At 37.0% G+C, this 19,767-nt stretch overlaps 1 protein-coding gene across 1 annotated transcript in view; it reads right to left on the bottom strand.

Moving 5' to 3' along the window:
* CCDC7 (coiled-coil domain containing 7) overlaps window positions 1–19,767 on the bottom strand; it is a 208,687-nt gene that overhangs the window by 170,932 nt on the left and 17,988 nt on the right. The window contains exon 3 of the mRNA XM_053923457.1: window positions 9,428–9,508. Coding sequence (XP_053779432.1) covers window positions 9,428–9,508 — 81 coding nt within the window. The remainder of the gene's footprint in view (window positions 1–9,427; window positions 9,509–19,767) is intronic.

Here is a 19,767-nt window from a genome sequence, read left to right as displayed (position 1 = left end):
ATTTCACTTATCATCATGCTATCCAGACCATCCATGCTGTTGCAAAGGATAGGAGATCCTTTCTCCAGTGTGTAAATATTCCATTGTGTAAATATACCATGGATTTTGATCCACTCATTTACTGATGAGCACTTAGGTTGCTTCAAACACTTGCCTAATATAAATTGTAATGGTATGAACATGGGAGTGCTTCAGTTCTTTTGAATTCATATTTCAGCATTCTTAGGGTATAATAACAACAGTGGATTGCTGGGTTAAAAGGTAGCTCCATTTTTAATTTTATGAGGACATTCCATACTGTTTTCCACAGTGATTGCACCAGTCTACATTCCCACCAACAGTGTACTAGTGTTCCCTTTTCTCTACCACCTGACCATCACTTCTTGTTCACTTATTTATGATGGCTATTCTGACTGGGGTGAAGTGGTATTTCATTGTAGTTTTAATTTGCATCTCTCTTATGGCTAGTGATGCTGAGCATCTTTTCATATGTCTCTTGCTCCTCTGTATGACATCCTTGGTGAAGTGTAAGTTCAGATGCTTTGCCCATTTTTGAATTAGATTGTTTGTCTTCCTAGTGTGGAATCATGTGAGTTCTTTATATGTTTTGGAGATCAAACCCTTGCCTGAGGTATCATTTGCAAATATATTTTCCCATACTGTTGGATCCCTTTTCATTCTGATGTATTCTTTAACCATGCAGAAGCTTTTTAATTTGCTGCACTCCCTCTTGTTTATTCTCTCCCTTATGTCTCTTATTCTAGGAGACATATCCATGAAAATACTGCTATATGGAATACCTGAGATTTTCGTGCATATGTAATCATCTGGGAATTTCCTGATGTTGCAACTTATATTTAACTCTTTTACCCATCTTTGCAAAAATTGTTTTATTGTTATTCATTTATACTTGTCTGAATTTTCTCACCACACCTAAACCCACCAAAGAAAAACCGAACACCCTACCCTGCTTCAACCCTCCCCCTTCGTTTTGTCTATGTGTCCTTTATGCAAGTTCCTGAAAACCCTTCTCCCCACTGTCCCTACCCACCTACCCTGTGGTTATTGTTAGATTGTTCTTAACTTCAGTGTCTCTGGTTATATTTTGTCTGCTTTTTTCTTTTGTTGATTGTGTTCCAGTTAAAGGTGAGATCATATGGTATTTGTCCCTCACCACCTGGCTTATTTCACTGAGCATAATGCTCTCTACTTCCATCCATGCTGTCACAAAGGGTATAAGCTCCTTCTATCTCCCCGCTGCATAGAATTCCATTGTGTAAATGTACCATAGGTTTTGATCCATTCATTTGCTAACGGGCACTTAGGGTGTTTCCAGTACTTGGCTATTGTAAATTGTGCTGTTATGAACATTGGGGTGCATAGGTTCTTTTGCAGCAGCAGAATTGCTGGGTGAAAAGGCAGTTCCAATTTTAGTTTTCTGAGGAAATTCCAAGGTGTTTTCCACTGTGGCCGCACCAGTCTGCATTCCCACCAACAATGTACTAGGGTTCCCCTTTCTCCGCTTCCTCTCCAACATTTGTTTGTTGATCTGTTTATGTTGGCCACTGTCACCAGTGTGAGATGGTACTTCATTGTGGTTTTAATTTGCATCTCTCTGATGGCTAGTGATGCTGAGCATCTTTTCATATGTCTTTGGGCCCTCTGTATGTCTTCCTTGGGAAAGTGTCTGTTCAAGTCCTTTGCCCATTTTTTAATTGTGTTGTTTGTCTTCTTAGAGTGGAGCCATGTGAGTTCTTTATATATTTTAGACATCAGACCCTTGTCTGAGGTATCATTGGCAAATATGTTTTCCCATACTGTTGGTTCTCTTTACATTTTAATGCTGTTTTCCTTGGCCATGCAGAAGCTTTTTATTTTGATGAGGTCTCATTTGTTTATTCTTTCCTTTATGTCCCTTGCTTTAGGGGACATGTCTATGAGGATGTTGCTGTGTGGAATGTCTGAGCTTTTACAGCTTATATTTCCCTCTAGGACTTTTATGGTGTAATGACTTATATTTAAGTCTTTTATCCACCTTGAATTTATTTTTGTGTATGGTGTAAGTTGGTGATCAACTCTCATTTTTTGACACGTAGCTGTCAAGATCGCCTAACACCATTTATTGAAGAGGCTATTTTTGCTCCATTTTATGCTCCTGACTCTTTTTTGAAGTCCTCCAAGATTTTCTTTATGTATTTGGGTGCTCTTATGTTGGGTGCATATATATTTATAATGTTTATGGCTTCTTGGTGGATTCTTCCTGTGAGTATTATGAAGTGACCATCTGGGTCTCTCTTTATCACCCTTTTCTTGAAGACTATTTTCTCTGATATGAGTATTGCCACTCCTGCTTTTTTTTCCTGTCCATTCACTTGGAAAATTTTTTTCTAGCCCTTCACTTTCAGTCTGTGTAGGTCTTTTGTCCTGACATGGGTCTCTTGTAGGCGGCATATGTGTGGGTCATGCTTTCTTATCCATTCAGCTATTCTATGTCTTTTGATTGGATCATTTAATCCATTTACGTTTAAGGTTATTATTGACAGGTAGTTATTCAGTGCCATTTTTTCCTACCTGTGTTCCTCTCTCTTTCCCTTTTCCTTCCTTCCCTTACAGCAGTCCCTTTAGCATCTCTTGCAGAGCTGGTTTGGTGGAAATGTATTCTTTTAGACTTCTTTTGTCTGGGAAACTCCTTATTTGGCCTTCTATCTTGATTGAGAGCCTTGCTGGGTAAAGTAGTCTTGGTTGCAGGCCTCTGGTTCTCATTACTTGGAATATTTTTTGCCATTCTCTTCTGGCTTGGAGCGTTTCCATTGAGAAGTCAGTTACTAACCTTATTGGGGCTCCCTTGTATGTTACTTCCTGTTTCTCCCTTGCTGCCTTTAAGATCCTCTCTTTGTCTTGGAATTTTGCCAGTTTAATTATGATGTGTCTTGCAGTGGGCCTCTTTGGGTTCCTCTTGATTGGGACTCTCTGTGTTTCCTGGATTTGTGTGACTTTTTCTCTCATCAGATTAGGGAAATTTCCATCATTACTCTTTCAAACCAGTTTTCTATCCCTTGCTCTTCTTCCTCTCCTTCTGGTATCCCTATTATACAGATATTATTACGTTTCATGTTGTCCTGCATTTCCCTTAATCCCTCTTCATTCTTTCTGAGCCTCTTTTCCTTTTCTTGCTCATTTTGGGTGTTTTTTTTTCTACCTTTTCCTCCAGTTTGCTAATTCTATCCTCTGCTTCATCGAGCCTGCTAGCCACAGTGATCAGACAAGAAAGACAAATAAAAGGCATCCAAATTGCAAAATAGGAAGTAAAACGGTCACTGTTTGTAGATGATATGATAGTGTACATAGAAAACTGTAGAGACTCCACCAAAAAACTACTTGACCTAATAAGTGATTTTGGCAAAACAGCAGGGTTCGAAGTCAATATTCAGCAATCAAAGGCATTTTTATACACCAACAATGAAAGTTCAGAATCAGAAATCAGGAAAAAAAATCCCATGTGCTATAGCAACAAGAAAAACAAAATACCTAGGAACAACCTTACCAAAGAGGTGAAATACCAATGTCATATTTGACAGATAAACATTATACATTTCAAAAATTTATATGGAACCACAAACAACCTTGAATAGCCACAGCATTTTAGAAAGAAGAACAAAGTAGGAGGGATCACAATACCTGATATAAAACTATATTACAATGCTATTATAATCAAAACAGTATGGTACTGGCATAAGAATAGACACAAAGACCAATGAAAAAGAACAGAGAGCCCAGAAATAAATCCAAGTCTCTATGCTCAATTAATATTGGACAAATGAGTCAGAGGCATAAAATAGAGTAAACATAGCCTCTTCAACAAACGGTATTGGGAGAGCTGGACAGCTACATGCAAAAAAAATGAAACTCGATGACCAAGTTACACCATACACAAAAATAAATTCAAGGTACTTAAAAATCTCAAATATAAGTTGTGACACCATAAAAGTCCTACAGGAATACATAGGGAGGAAAATCTCAGATACCCCATGGAGCAATATTTTCACCGATATGTCCCCTAGAGCAAGGGATATAAAGGAAAGAATAAACAAATGGGATCTTATCAAAATAAAAAGGTTCTGCATGGCTAAGAAACAGCATTAAAATGAAAAGAGAACCAACAGTATGGGAAAACATATTTCCCAATGATACCTCAGACAAGGGCCTGATCTCTGAAATATATAAAGAACTCACACAGGTCCACTCCAGGAAGACAAACAACCCAATTAAGAAATGGGCAAAGGACAAGAACAGACACTTCTCCAAGGAAGACATACAGAGGGCCCAGAGACATATGAAAAGATGCTCAGCATCACTAGCCATCAGAGAGATGCAAATTAAAACTACAGTGAGGTACCACCTCACACCAGTCAGAATGGCCATCATAAACAAATCAACAAACAACAGGTATTAGAGAGTTAGTGGAGAAAAGGGAACCCTAGTGCACTGTTGGTGGGAATGCAGACTGGTGCGGCCACAGTGGAAAACACTATGGAATTTCCTCAGAAAACTAAAAATGGAATTGTCTTTTCACCCAGCAATTCTGCTGCTGGGAGTTACCCTAAGAACCCTGAAACACCTATCCAAAAGAACCTATGCACCCCAATGTTCATAGCAGCACAATTTACAATAGCCAAGTACTGGAAGCAACCTAAGTGCCTGTTAGCAAATGAGTGGATCAAAAACTATGGTACATTTACACAATGGAATTCTATGCAGCAGAGAGAAAGAAGCAGCTTATACCCTTTGTGACAGCATGGATGGAAGTGGAGAGCATTATGCTAAGTGAAATAAGCCAGGCAGTGAGGGACAAATACCATATGATCTCACCTTTAACTGGAACATAATCAACAAAAGAAAAAAGCAAACAAAATATAACCAGCTAAAACAATCTTGAAAAAGAAAAAGAAAGTTGGAGGCCTCAAACTTCCTGATTTTAAAATATACAACAGCAACAGTAATTAAGACAGTATTGTGCTGGCACAAAGATAGATACATATTGCCCTGGCTAGTGTGGCTCTGTTGGTTGGAGCACCATCCTATACACCAAAAGACTGCTGCTTCAATTCCAGGTCAGGACATATATGTAGGTTGTAGGTTTGCTCCCCTGGCAGAGGGTAGAGACAACCAACTGATGCTTCTCGTTCTCTGTCTCTCCTGTCCTCTCTCTCTAAAACCAATGAACATGTCCTGGGGTGAGGATTAAAAAAATACAATTAAACTAATACAGTATCATATATTAATTATATCTATTTTTAAAATAAAAATTAAAACAATAATTAAGAAGATACATACATAGAACAATTAAACAGAATTGAGAACTCAGAAATAAACTCTTGCACATATAGAAAAATGATTTTTGACAAGGGTATCAAGAAAACAAAATGGCAAAGAACTCTTCAATGAGGAGTACTAGGAAAACTGGATATCCACATGCAAAAGAATAAAGATGGAATCTCCCATTACAATATGTACAAAAATTGACTGAGAATGAATCCATGACCAACATGTAAGATCTAATCCTAATGCACTCCTGAAAGAAAACATAAAGGACAAGCTTTAGGACACTGATTTTGGCAACGATTTTTTTAAAATGACACCAAAAGTCCAGGCATAACAAAAGGTGGGGACAACTGTAATAGCATAAACAATAAAATAAATTTTTACAAAAGGGAAAAATAAGCAAATGAGACTACATCACACTAAAAAGATACTGTACAATACATGAAACATTCAACAAAATAGAAAAGGCTATCTATTGATTGGAAGAAAATATTCACAAACCATATATTTATAAGAGATTAATATTCACAACATATAAGAAAGTCATACAATTCCATAGCAAGAAAATAAATAAATAAATAACCTGATTACAATGGGCAAAGAATAGGACAAATAAAATGTTTTCCAAAAAAGACATACAGATGGCCAAGAGGTACATAAAAAGTTGCTCAACATCAGTAATCATCAGGGAATTACAAATCAAAACCACACCTGTTAGCTCCTACCCTTTGTGACAGCATGGATGGAACTGGAGAGCATTATGCTAAAGTGAAATGAGCCAGGGGGTGAAAGACAAATATCATATGATCTCACCTTTAACTGTGGAACCTAATCATGAAAACAAATAAGCAAGCAAAATATAACCAGAGACATTGAAATTAAGTACAAACTGACAGTAACCAGAGAGGAGATGGGAGGGGATAATAGGGGGGAAAGGGTGAAGGGTTTACAGGAACAACTATAAAGGACACAGGGACAAAAACAAGGGGGAGTGGAAACAGGGGAGGGAGGTGGGGATGGCAGGGGTTGGGGGGAAGACTAGTCAGGGGGATGGGAAGTACAGCCTAGGGAATATAATCAATAATATTCCAATAACTACCTATGGTGTCACATGGGTGTGAGATTCATCTGGATGATCAATTAGTAAATTATATAATGCCTAATCAGTGAGGTGTACACCTAAAATTAATATAATAATGTGTGTCAACTGTAATCGAAAAATAAAAGTGATTTTAAAAAAATTAAATAAAATGCCCTGAGCAACCTAAGTACCATTCAGTAAATGAATGAATCAATAAACTATGGTACATTTACACAATGGAATTCTATGCAGCAGAAAGAAGGAGCTCCTACCCTTTGTGACAGCATGGATGGAACTGGAGAACATTATGCTAAGTGAAATAAGCCAGGCAGTGAGAAACAAATACCATGTGATCTCACCTTTAACAGGAACCTAATCAACAAAATGAACAAGCAAGCAAAGTATAGCCAAAGACATTGAAACTGAGAACAGGCTAACAGTGACCAGAGGGGAGAGGGGAGGGGATAATGGGGGAAAAGGGTGAAGGGTTTACAGGAACAATTATAAAGGACACATGGACAATAACAAGAGGAGGTGGAAACAGGGGAGGGAGGTGGGGAATAATGGGGTGGTGAGGAGGGGTGGAGGGGAAAGGAAGAAAACTGTACTTGAACAACAATTAAAAAACACACCTGTTAGAATGGTTATTATCAAAGACCGAGAGAATGTGTCTGTGAGAACATGTAGAAAGAACCCTTTGATAAATTGGTACAGCCATTATGAAAAATCATAGGGAGGTTCCTCAAAAATTTTGAAATATTGATAGAATAACCATATGATCTAGCAATCCTACTTCAGGTGTATATCCAAAGTAAACAAAACCAGTATTTCAAAGAGTTATCTCTCTTCACTCCCACAGTCACTGCGGCATTATTCACAACAGCCAAGATATGGAAACAATGTAAGTATCCACTGATGGATGAATGGATAAAGAAGCATGGTAAATATCAGGTCTGTCCAGAAATTATCCTGCAGTATACTATGAAAAACAGAGACATTTATTGAGGAAGATACAAGATACAAGAAACACTGTATATAGAACAATAACACCTCAGTCTCCTTCAAAGTAGGTACTTTGGAACCTCACACAGTTCTCTCAATCGCTATCAGCTGCCCTGTATTATTTTCCTGAATCTTATTGATGGTCTGAAATCTCTTCCCTTACAAAGGTGATTTTAGTTTTGGGAAAAGCCAGAAGTCACAGGGCACCAAGTCTGGGCTGTAGCAGGTCTAAGTCACCTGGGTGATTTGATGTTTCACCAAAAAACTCTGCACCAGACGTGATGCAATAAGTGGGCTCATTGTCTTAATGAAGTTGCCAATCACCAGTTGCCCATAGCTGCAGTCTTCTCAATCATCTGAATATAGTTTCTGGAGAGGAATGCTCAAGCTTAATGCAAAATTTGACACAAATTTGTTGCACTATGCATTCAGTCATTTTGAATGCATGGCCACACAGTACTTGTGCTCACTCAACACTGCCATCAAACACTGACTAGTACAATACAGTCATCCTTGCCCACACATGTGCATTCCAGCCCACTCTCCTTGGCTGCCAGGTTACACTGATGTCACACAAACAATTCTTGTTATATTAACAATGATTGGGCTTTTCCCAGACAGATCTTGTATATACAATGGAATATTACTCAGTTATAAAAAATTAAATCTTGCCCTTTGTGACAACATAAATAAATACAGAAAACATGTTAAGTGAAATAAGCCAGAAACAGAAAAACAAATATTGCATGATCTAACTTATACGTGGAACCTAAAAAGAAAAAAGCCAAACTCATAGTAACAAATTAGAATGGTGGTTACTGGTGTCCAGGAAGAGGAAGTCATAGAGAGTTCAATATTGTTTAATAGGTACAGAGTTTCAGTTCCATAAGGTGAAAAGTTCTAATAAATGGTAGTGATGCTTGCATAATATAAATGTACTTAGTACCACTGAACTGTATTCTTAAAAATGGTTAATTTTATGTTATGTTTATTTTATAAATAAATAAACCACAATAAAGATTGAAAAAATGTATCTATAAATGTACATATAAATGCATATACACGTATACATGCATATATGTGCATATATATATACTTCAAAACTCTAAAAATTTATTCTATAATATCAATGATACTTGTATATTAGAGTGAGATTACATATAACTTTTTCCCTTTTACTTTTTTCACTTTTCCAAATATTCCACAGGAATACTTTTATAATCATGTAAAACATGTTATTTTTCAAAACTCAGAAAATAAAAAGTGATTAGCAAATAGTATGTAAAATATAATTTCATTTTTAAAGAAATATGTATATGTGTGTGTCTGTGTGTATATATAACTAAGGAAAACTGGGAAGGTGAACAAATATATATTTAGAAGAGTTGGTTACCCTGGGGAAATAAAATTATAGGAGTTTCTATTTTCTCTTTTTGCATGACTTCATATTTTTAATCTTCATTAATTGTTACTTTTAACATACATTTATGTTAAAACATAAACATACATTTAACACACTTTTTAACATACATTTTATGATATGTTATGTATACATTTTATGTATAGGAATTTCTATTTTCTCTTTTTTGCATGTCTTCATATTTTTAATCTTCATTAATTATGTTACTTTTAACATACATTTTTAACATAAGTAAGTAATATTAACTTATAAAAAACACAACAAAATATAGATACTACATATGTAAATATGAATGACCCAATCCATGCTTTACTTAAAGGAAAACTCACAGATCTAAAGCCTATGTTGGGAATGAAGAAAAATAAATAATACTTTCTAATGCTCTTTATAACTACTTAAGGCATTGTATCTAGGCTAATAATGCTAACCAGATAATCACATTTGAGTCAAATAACCAATATAACTTTCTTTAAATAATGTATTGCTAAAATTATTGTTAATAATAATTAATTACATAATTTTGTTTTATTGATATTATTAACTTTAAATTATTAAAATAGTGGGCAATATTTTATTCTTAGCAGTTTGCAGTGAATACATACATGATGTTCCTCTTTAACTGCTTCCTCTAACTGAGCTGCAAACTGTGAACATACCATGAATGAATTCAGATCATCCCCAACCTTTGAAAATAACAAAACAGAAAGGTGCTTTTATTTCAGAATCTATATGTATATTCATCTGTATTTTAGTATATTTAACTAGTTTTGAAAATAATGTTGTGTGTGTAACTTACCGTATTTTGCTGTGTATAATGCACACTTTTTTGTGGGAAAATAAGGGTGTGCATTATAAACCTTGTGCCTGTTCTTGTGTTTTGCAATTATTTTTTATATAAAAATTTTTGTAGCATAATATGTTCAAAAGTAAATGCTAAAATTCCTTTATAATACAAAAAAAAACAAGTATCTAAATAAATAAATAAATAATTGAATTTTAAAAAGTAAAATGAAAGATTTTTTCCCTGAAAGTTTGGACCAAAAACATGGGTGTGTATTATACATGAGAGCACATTTTACATGGCAAAATACAGTACACTCATTCAAACATATAAGACAGGAAACTGTGCTCCAAATTCTATACTAGCAAATTCTCCCAGAAAGAAAATGTAGAAGTACATTGCAGGAGTGGCTCATTAATGGCATAGTTGTAGAAAATTAAGCATCCCAGCCTTAAATTCCTGAAATGCTATCGGTGGCCACAAAAAAGTAATCATTATGTGTAGACATTATAAATATCTCTTTGTGTTAAAAATGAATGCTAAGTATGACTTCTGATTATAGGGTATATTTTCCAAGAGCTGTAGTCTTTCACCCTCACTTAACAGTCAATGGAAAACTTTGAGAAAATAATAGTCCCAGATTAAGTGTTACAATGTGGAGACCCAACAAGGCAGAGGAGTAAATGGAGGCTGCACTAACCTCCTCAGAGGACCAATCTAGAATTACAACTAAATTTTAGAGAAATTTTTCTGAATAACTAACTGAACACTAACTGGACAGAAGCCTTATAACCAAGGACAGACAGAAGAAACCACTTCACCAACTGACTGGTGGAAAAAGAGGAGGAGACGCAAGAGGACTGACTAGGTTCCAATGGGGGGGGGTAGTCCACTGAAGTTCTGGAAGGATATTTCAACAGCCATGGGATTCCACTGAGAAGTGTGGGGTCGAAACCCCCAGCTGAGCTCCCCAACCTGGGAAAGGAACCCAGCACTAGAGTTGGGAAAGGAACCCAGATAGCATCCAACTGTGAAAAGCAGTGGCATTTCTGGCCACTGGGGAGAGATACCAGAGACACAGAGAGCCTCTTTAAAGGGCCAATGTACAAAATTCCATTTGCAGCCACTTACCCTATGCTCTGGCAGAGGGAGGTCATGGCAGACTAGAGACAGTTGATAATGAGACTCTGTGGCCTGTGGGTCTAAGAAAAGAGCTGAAAGAATAGCCACTAGGATCCCTGTGGTAAAAAACTCCCCATACTGCAGAGGCTATCTTTCTCAGGCAGAGCACTCCCCTCCAAGTGTCATTTCCCTGAGGGGAAGCAATACCCCTGCCCAAAAGAATTACTCTGCCCCACACTGTAGAGCTTAATCCGGGCTGCTGACTTCAGCTTGACATCATATCAGTGATTAAGTTTAATATGTAAGACAGACCCCTGGAGGACCTGAGACATTAGCTGACCCTCCCCCAGGTATGTGTTGGTAAAAGTCGGCCTTGTTGTGCAGCTTCATTCTTTCTGCACACACCCAGGCCCAACAGAGGGAGCCAAAAACTGTGGATTACTGATAGCTGAAAATAGGTTGCCAGGGCATATCATAGGCAGTGACTGACAAAGGGCTGCACCAGAGCCTTTGCAGGTCTACCTAATATATAGAAATAAATACAAGGAGGCAGCCAAATGGGAAGACCAAAACAAATCAAAACAAAACAGGTTCCAAATGTAAAAACAGGAGAATATGCCAAAAGAATAACAATGAAACAGAGGCAAGCAATTTATCAGATAGAGAGTTTAAATTAATGATTATAAGGATACTCAGCACCATGAAAAAAAAATACAATAAAAAGGAATAGTCAGAAATAAAGAATTCAATATCTGAAATAAATAATACACTGAAAGGAATAAACAGTAGGTTAGATGAAGCAGAATCAAATCAGTGATTTGGAAGAGATAGAAAAACACACAAACAGAGCAGCAAAAAGAAAAAAGAATTAAAAAGAATGAGAACAGCTTAAGAAACCTTTGGTACACCATGAAGCATAACAATATTTGCATCATGGGAATAACAGAGAATAGAGTGAGCAAGGAATTGAGAACTTATTTGAAGAAATAATGACCAAAAACTTCCCTATTCTGGTGAAAGAAAAAGATACACAAGTCCAAAAAAGTATGGAGAGTCCCAAACAAGATGGACCCAAGAGGACTACACCAAGACACATCATAATTAAAATGGAAAAACATAAAGACAAGGAGAGAGTCCTAAATGCTGCAGGAGAAAAGCAGGTACCTACAAGGGAGCTCCAATTAGACTGTCATCTGATTTTTCAACAGAAATATTTCAGGCTAGAAGGTATTACCATGAAATATTCAAGGTGATAAAAAGTAAGGACCTATAACCAATGCTACTTTACCCAGAAAGGCTACCATTTAAAAATGAAGGAAAAATAAAGAGCTTCCAATGCAAGAAAAAGCTAAAGGAGATTGTTAACACCAAACCAGTACGGCAACAAATGTTAAAGGGCTTGCTTTAAAGAGGGAAGAAGAAAAAGAAAAACAAAAGAATATAGTTTAAAAATCAAATGGCAACAAATATGTATCTATCAATAATCACCTCAAATGTAAATAGCTTAAACACTCCAACCAAAAGACATAGGGTTTCTGAATTGATAAGACAACAATACCCATATATTTGCTGTCTCCAAGAGACACACGTCAGATCAATAGATACACACAAACTAAAAGTAAAGGAATGGAGAAATATATTTCATGAAAATGAAAAGGGAAAATAATATGGACAAAATATATGACAAATCTGGGCATTATATCTGACAAAATCAACTTTAAAACCTAGTCTATAGTAAGAGACACAGAAGGACATTACATAATGATAAAGGGAACAATCCAACAAGAGGATATAACCCTAGTAAACATTTGTGCAACCAACACAGAAGCATCTAAATATTTACAGCAAATCTTTATGGACATTAGGAGAGATTGACAGAAACAGTCAGAGTAGGGGATTTTAATACCCCAATGATTTAAATGCATAGATCTTACAGACATAAAATGAATAAGGGGACAGTGGCCTTAAACAACACACTAGATCAAATGGATGTAATTGGTATCTTCAGAACATTTAATCTCAGAACAGCAGAATATACATGATTTTAAAGTGCACATGGAACATTTTCTAGGATAGACCACATGTTCTGATACAAAACAAGTTTCAATAAATTTAAGAAGACTGAAATCATATCAAGCACCTTCTCTAACTACAATGCTATGAAACTAGAAATCAGTCATAAGAAGAACACTGAAAAACATATAAAGACAAGGAAGCTAAATAACATGTTATTAAACAATGAAGGAGTCAACAATGAAATCCAGGAACAAATCAAAAGATACCTTGAAACAAGTTAAAACGAAAACAAAACAATCCAAAATAAACAACTGACTTTACACTTAAAAGAACTTGAAAAAGAACAACAAACAAAGCCTAAAGTGAGTAAAAAGATGGCAATAATTAGGATAAGAGAAGAAATAAAAGAAAAGAGTTTTAAAAAAGATGCAAAAGATCAAAAAATCCAAGAGCTGGTTCTTTGAAAAGATAAACAAGATTGACACACATTTAACCATCTTCATCAAGAAAAAAGAGAGAGGACCCAAATAAATAAAATCAGAAATGAAAGAGGAGAAATAACAAATGACATCAAATAAATTCAATGGATGGTAAGAAATTCTTATGAACAACTATATGCCAACAAACTGGACAACCTGGATGAAACAGATAAATTCCTAGAAACATACAATCTTCCTAAACTAAATCAGGAAGAATCAAAGAATCTGAATAGACAAATTACACTTAGTGACACTGAAGCAGTAATCAAAAAAAAAAAAACCCAACAAAAAAAAGCCCTGGACCAGATGGCTTCACAGGAGAATTTTAACAAACATTCCGAGAAGAGCTAACACTTCTCCTCTTCAAAGTACTTCAAAATATTCAAGAGGAGGGAAAGCTCCCAAGTTTATTTTACAAGGCCAGCACTACCCTAATTCTAAAGCCAGATAAAGACATTACAAAAAAAGGAAATTACAGGCTACTATCTCTGATGAGCATAAATGCTAAAACCCCTAACAAAATATTATTGGCAGGACCTCTATTTTGTTAGGATAGCAATGTACATAGCTAATAATAATAACAGTAATAATAAATTTCCAGTCTTCTTCACTAATTGTGTAGCTATACTTCTCAATTAGGCCAATGAGAGAAAAAAATATTGTTGCACAGCAGTTCTAAAAAGATCATTAAAGGTGGTCTCGAGGCAAAAATGCCACTCATGATTAGGATGTAAAAAGACAGAGAGGCCATCACTTCGGTGTTAACATCCCTAAAAGAAAAAATATATAAAACAATTATCATGTTTTTCTTTGAGGATACTGAAAAGGAAAGAACACAAGGAAAATGTTTTTTAATTTTTATTGTTATTCAATTACAGTTGTATGCCTTTTCTCCCCATCCCTCCACCCCACCCCAGCTGAACCCACCTCCCTCCCCCACCTCCACCCTCCCCCTAGATTTTGTCCATGTGGCCTTTATAGTAGTTCCTGTAATCCCCTCTTCCCACTGTTCCCACCCCACTCCCCCTGGCTAAAAAGCAAACAAAATATAACCAGAGACATTGAAGTTAAGAACAATCTAACAAGGAAAATTTGATGAATCAAATTCCAGAGAACACTTGTAGATGAGCAAAGAGCCAAGGCCTTATCCGTACCTAAAAGGGGTGTGCCCAAGGGAGGAAAGCACTTAGCCTAATGTGTGCAGTCAAAAAGCAGGCCTGCCATTGAGAAGCAGAATTTAGAGGATGAAGAAAAACCAGCTGGGCCTTTAACAGCCATTTAGATTCACAGAGAGACTGGAATGAGAAAAACTGCTAAAGCAAATCACTCAAACCAGCCAGTTTTCTCTCACCAAACCATTCTCTATCTGAAATTTGCTTGGAAGGTGGCAGAAAATGAGGACTACATACCCATTAACAATGGTCAAAATTAAAAGTGCTGACAGTATCAATTTTAATAAGAATATGGAGCTACTGGAACTTTCATAGAAAGCTGGTAGGAACACAAAATGGTACTTTCTCATGTTGGGAAAAGGCTTGGCAATTGTTCAAAAAGTTAAATGTATATACTTAAAATATAACCCACTGATCCTATTCAAAGTAATTATCCAAGATTAATGAAAACGTATGTCCTCATAAATACTTATGCACAAATGTTCATAAAAATTTCATTTATAATAGCCACAATAGCTACTGGGTCCAATAACCCAAATGTTTATTAACTAGTGAAAGAATAAATGAATTGTGGGAGAGCCATGAAGTGGAATCTTCTTCACTATAAAAGGAAACAACTACTGAAATATAGAACAAAATGATAAATCTCAAAAACATCAGAAGTGGGAAGCTATATACCATCTGATTTTATTTATATGAAATTCTTGGAAATGCGAAACAATAGTGATAGATCAGTGATTGTGTAGAGCCAGGGTAGAGGAAAATTAACTGGAAAGGGTTACAAAGGAGATTTGGGAACTAATCAAAATGTTTTATATTAATAGCCTGACTGTGGTGGCAGTTACACAACTATAAAAAAAGAGGAGCTAAAAAGCAAAGAAATTTCATACTGCATGTTCTTGTGGTAACTGTATTTTGAAGTTCTGCCAGGACTGAATCAAAATGTGCACCAAAACCATTTAAATTTAAAGTCCAAACTCCTGTCAGCTAAAATTCTGGCAAGATCAAAGAAATTGTCACCACAGGAGAAGCAGCATAAGATAGATTGTGGATCAGACATCACATAAAAGAACTCAACCTAATTAAACATATGGATCAGTTCCTGTTCAATTTAATTCTGAGAGGAATGACAATGATTTGGCTTTCACCCTAAATGCAAGAATGGAAAAAGCAAGCATTCTCTAGAAAACAAAATATTATACCACAATTTCAAGTGTTCTTCTAAATATAATGCTTGGGATAAAATAAAAAATTATAAAACATCTGAATAACCAAGAAAATATAATATATAATCAACAGAAAAATAGTTAGTAGAAGCGAGCACACTGATGACCCAGATATGGAATTACCAGACAAAAATTTAAAACTCTATTATTGATAAGATGAAAGAATTTGCAGGAAAAGATAAGGAGATAGATAACAGGAGGTGTATTTTTAAAACACTAGAAAGGAATCAAAGATAATCCTAAAGGTGAAAATTACAATACTTGAAATTAAATTTCATTGAAAAGAGCTTAACAACTGATAGACACCACAAGAGGTATTGGTGAACTTCAAGATAGGGTAATGTATGTTGTCTAAACTAAAGCACAGAAAGAGAATGCATTGAAATAAACAGTGTGAGTGCTTTCTTACATGAAATCAAGAAGCCTAATATATGTGTAATTAGGGTGTCATAAAAAAGAGTGAAGAGAGGCAATAAAATATCTCGAGGTAATGAATAAAATTTTGCAAATTTGATGAAAACATCATCTCTAAGCTTGATGGATTCCAACAGAATAAATACACTGGAGACCTCACCTAGGTATATTTTATCAAACTGCTGAAACACAAAGATAAAAAAAATCTTTAAAGCAGTCAGAAAAAAAAATAGGTGGGGAAAACAATAATATAACAAAAATAGCACAAAGACATTAGTGAGGTAAATAGAATTATACTGCCACATGGTTTTCACATTAAAAGTGAAGTTGTATATGATCTATTCAAGATAGATTATGATGTTTAAGATACATATTGAATCCCTAGCAACAAAGCCAAAAAACTACACAAATAACTCAAAATAAAATGAAGAAGTAAAAGAACAAAAAACATATGGGATCAAAAAAGGCAGAAAACAGGATAGTAAACATATTTCACAATGTCATTCACATTTTATTATAATGCATTTAATTACATAAAATTTAATTGTATCAATGAAACATAAATGAACTAAACACACCAATTAAAAGACAAATTGTCAGACTGGTAATAGCCAGCATGGTTCAGTTGCTTGGTCATTATCCTGCAAAGTGAAAAGTCACCAGTTCAATTCCCAGTCAGGGCACATGCCTGGGTTGCAGTGCAGGCCCCATCACTCATTGGGGCACATGGGAGAGGCAACTGAATAATGTGTCTCTCCCTCTCTTTATCCCCCACTTCTCCTCTCTCTAAAAATAAATAAAATTTAAAAATCTTAAAAAAAATAAAAAAGACAAATTGTCAGACTGGATGAAAAAGTGAAATTCACCTATATACTATTTCAAAGAGACATACAGTACATACACAGTCATAGGTAGTTCAAAGAAGTAGCATATAGAGATTCTAAGACGGCTGCAGAGTAGGTGGAAGCTATGCCCACTTGCTCCTAGCCCCAAACCAGGTTACCAGTGAAATTACAGAGCAAGCAACCTGAAAAACCAACTGAAAGCTAGCTAATCTGATTTATTATAACCAAGGATTACAGAAAAAGCTACATAAAGAACGGTAGGAAGGAATGAAACAAAGGCAGAGCCCCTGCACACAGGTGCAGTGGTGGCTGAGAAGTCAGAGGGATACTGCAGCTGCAAAACTCCCTCTCCCTAGAAGCATGAGGTCTCAACCCCATGCAGGGACCCCCAACTCAGAGAAACAGAGATGGGAAGAGGAGCCTGCATAGCACCTGGTGATGGGAATCAGTGGGGAATCAGTCTGCATGAGAGAATCAGATTGCTCCCTCCCAGGGACAAGCATGCCCTATTGTTACAGCACCAGCCTGGGAAGTTCACAGTCCAAATTCTGACTGCCGGTGAGGCCATGCTGCTGTACTTAAGTTCTGCAGAGGGGTCTGCTGGCTATACCCAGCAGTGACTTTAAGGGGCCCTGTATTTTCTGGGGAGGCTTTTGGAAGAGACCCAACACTGACTAAGTACGTGGTTTGAGAAAAAGGGTCAGTCTCCTTCACCTTCAGTGCACAGCTGGTATTCCTCAATCACCTGTTGAGACGCTTGACTTGTACCATCCTGCTAAGTTTGGCTGCACAGAGGAGCCATGCAAGGCTGGGACTTTTACCCTGTCCTGCTGAGTTCAAAGCGCATGCAAGCTATGAATTTAGTCTCTACACTGCTGAGACCAGGCATGTAGAGATCAGTGGCATGAGAGAGATCAGAGTACTACCCAGGGGTGATCTTCAGCCCCATCCAACTTGATTCAGTAACACAGGAGGAACAGAGAGCCACACGTTGCTGAGATTTTTCAGACTGTGTCTCTCAGGGAAGCTCTGTCCAGGAGTCAGTTGGGCAAGTGCTGAGCTCTGTGGCTACCTTGCAGAGGCAAATCTAAGCTCCCCTGAGAGTTCAGCCTGTAGTACCCCCAGGAAGGAACAGAAGTGCCCACCCACCCTCCCACAAGCTCGTGGACACCACTCCCAATGGGACAGAGTTTGGATCAGCCCTGCCAAGTTCAAGATACCCTCTCTGGGTACATATCCATGGGAGTACAGGAGAGTGGCTCAGAGTAGGGACATTCAAAGTATGAGAGCTTCAGAGGCTATTGTCTGGGACTGGAACAAAGTGTTTAGCCTCCTCCTGTGGGCTGGGCTGGTATCATCCCAATGAGAGACTCTTTTGTTCTATCCCTATGAGCCTAGGGTTGCTGAGCTTACTCCTGCAGAGGTATCAGCTGAATACGCACAAATTGAACCTACAGAGAACCCATCTTGTGGGAACAAGAGTTGGACACTCTGGTAGAGACTGGGCTGTTTAGCTTTGAAGCAGGGGCTACCTTACCCTTGCTGAGTGCCAGACTGCATGATCTCCAAGCATAAGTCCCACTAGTCATATTTCAAATACCCTGGGATCATCCTACAGTCTCTCCTTGAAAGGCTGAGAAGAAAAACAATACAACCTCAGGGAGAGGCAGAGTAGCTAACAGGTAGAGGCAGACCACAAGGAGCCTCAGTCATTTTACAGATCTGCTCCCAGCTTTAACCTGGAAGAAGCTGATCCTTTCACACAGATTATCCTTCCCACACACACTCAGGTTCATAGATGCACACACAAAAAGTGAACAATGTATAGCTACCAAGGGTAGCCCAAGGTTGATTACACACAATGTCTTGACAGCAACTTGTACCTAAGTGGAACCAGGACCAATACAACCAGTGATGAGCCTTAGAGCACACAAGAGATCTACCCAACTAGCCACACAAGTGGCACGTCCAAAGGAGGACTCTAGCACTCCCAGGCCTTGCTAGAAACAACTCCGCCTCAAGGGGCAACTCCTACACAGTGTCTAATACATGGTAAATGAGGTTTACCCTTATAGTCACCCAGCCTGAAGGGTTAGTTAACTCCACCAACAAAAGGGCAACATCATTCAATCCTCAACAACAACATGAAGTACACATAACCCACAAGAAACATTCCTGGAGCGTGAACCTCAGGCAATCTGAAAGATTGTGCCACTGAGCCCAACAAGAACCTTCATTATAAAACCAACATCATAAATATGGGAGTCATAGCATATCTACCTAATAGACAGAGACAAAATGGGGAGACAAAAAATGCTCCAAGCAAAAGAACAAGAGAAACCTCCAGAAAAAGAATTAAATAAAATAAGTGAAATGGAAGCAACCAGCATATCAGATGAAGACTTTAAAATAATGGTTACAAGAATGCTCAAGGACCTTAGGGGAGAACAGATGATCTCAGTGAGAACTTAAAGAGATGGTAAGTGATAAAAAAGACAGAGAAACCACAAAAGAGAAACAGTCAGAAATTAATACTACAATATCTTAAATGAAAAACACACCAGAAGAAATCAACAGCATGTTAAATGAAGCATAGGATCAAATCAGTGAATTAGAGGACAAGATAACAGTAGCCCAAGCAGAACATTTAAAAAAAGAAGATGAAGAAAATGAAATGAAAAATGTCTAAGAGGTTTTTCTGGCACAACATCAAGCATAACAACATCCACATCACAGAAGTACCAGAGAGAAGAGAGTGCATAAGGGATAGAGAGCCAATTTGAAGAAATAATAGCAGGAAACTTCCCTAATCTGGTGGAAAAAAAAAGTCACACAGTTCAGGAAGCACAGAGTGCCAGTTAAGATGAACCCAAAGACACCCACACCA

Source organism: Desmodus rotundus, chromosome 4 (assembly GCF_022682495.2).
Source record: "Desmodus rotundus isolate HL8 chromosome 4, HLdesRot8A.1, whole genome shotgun sequence".
Classification (NCBI taxonomy): domain Eukaryota; kingdom Metazoa; phylum Chordata; class Mammalia; order Chiroptera; family Phyllostomidae; genus Desmodus; species Desmodus rotundus.
Note: the sequence above shows the minus strand (reverse complement) of the source record. Positions and strands in the feature narration are given on the sequence as shown.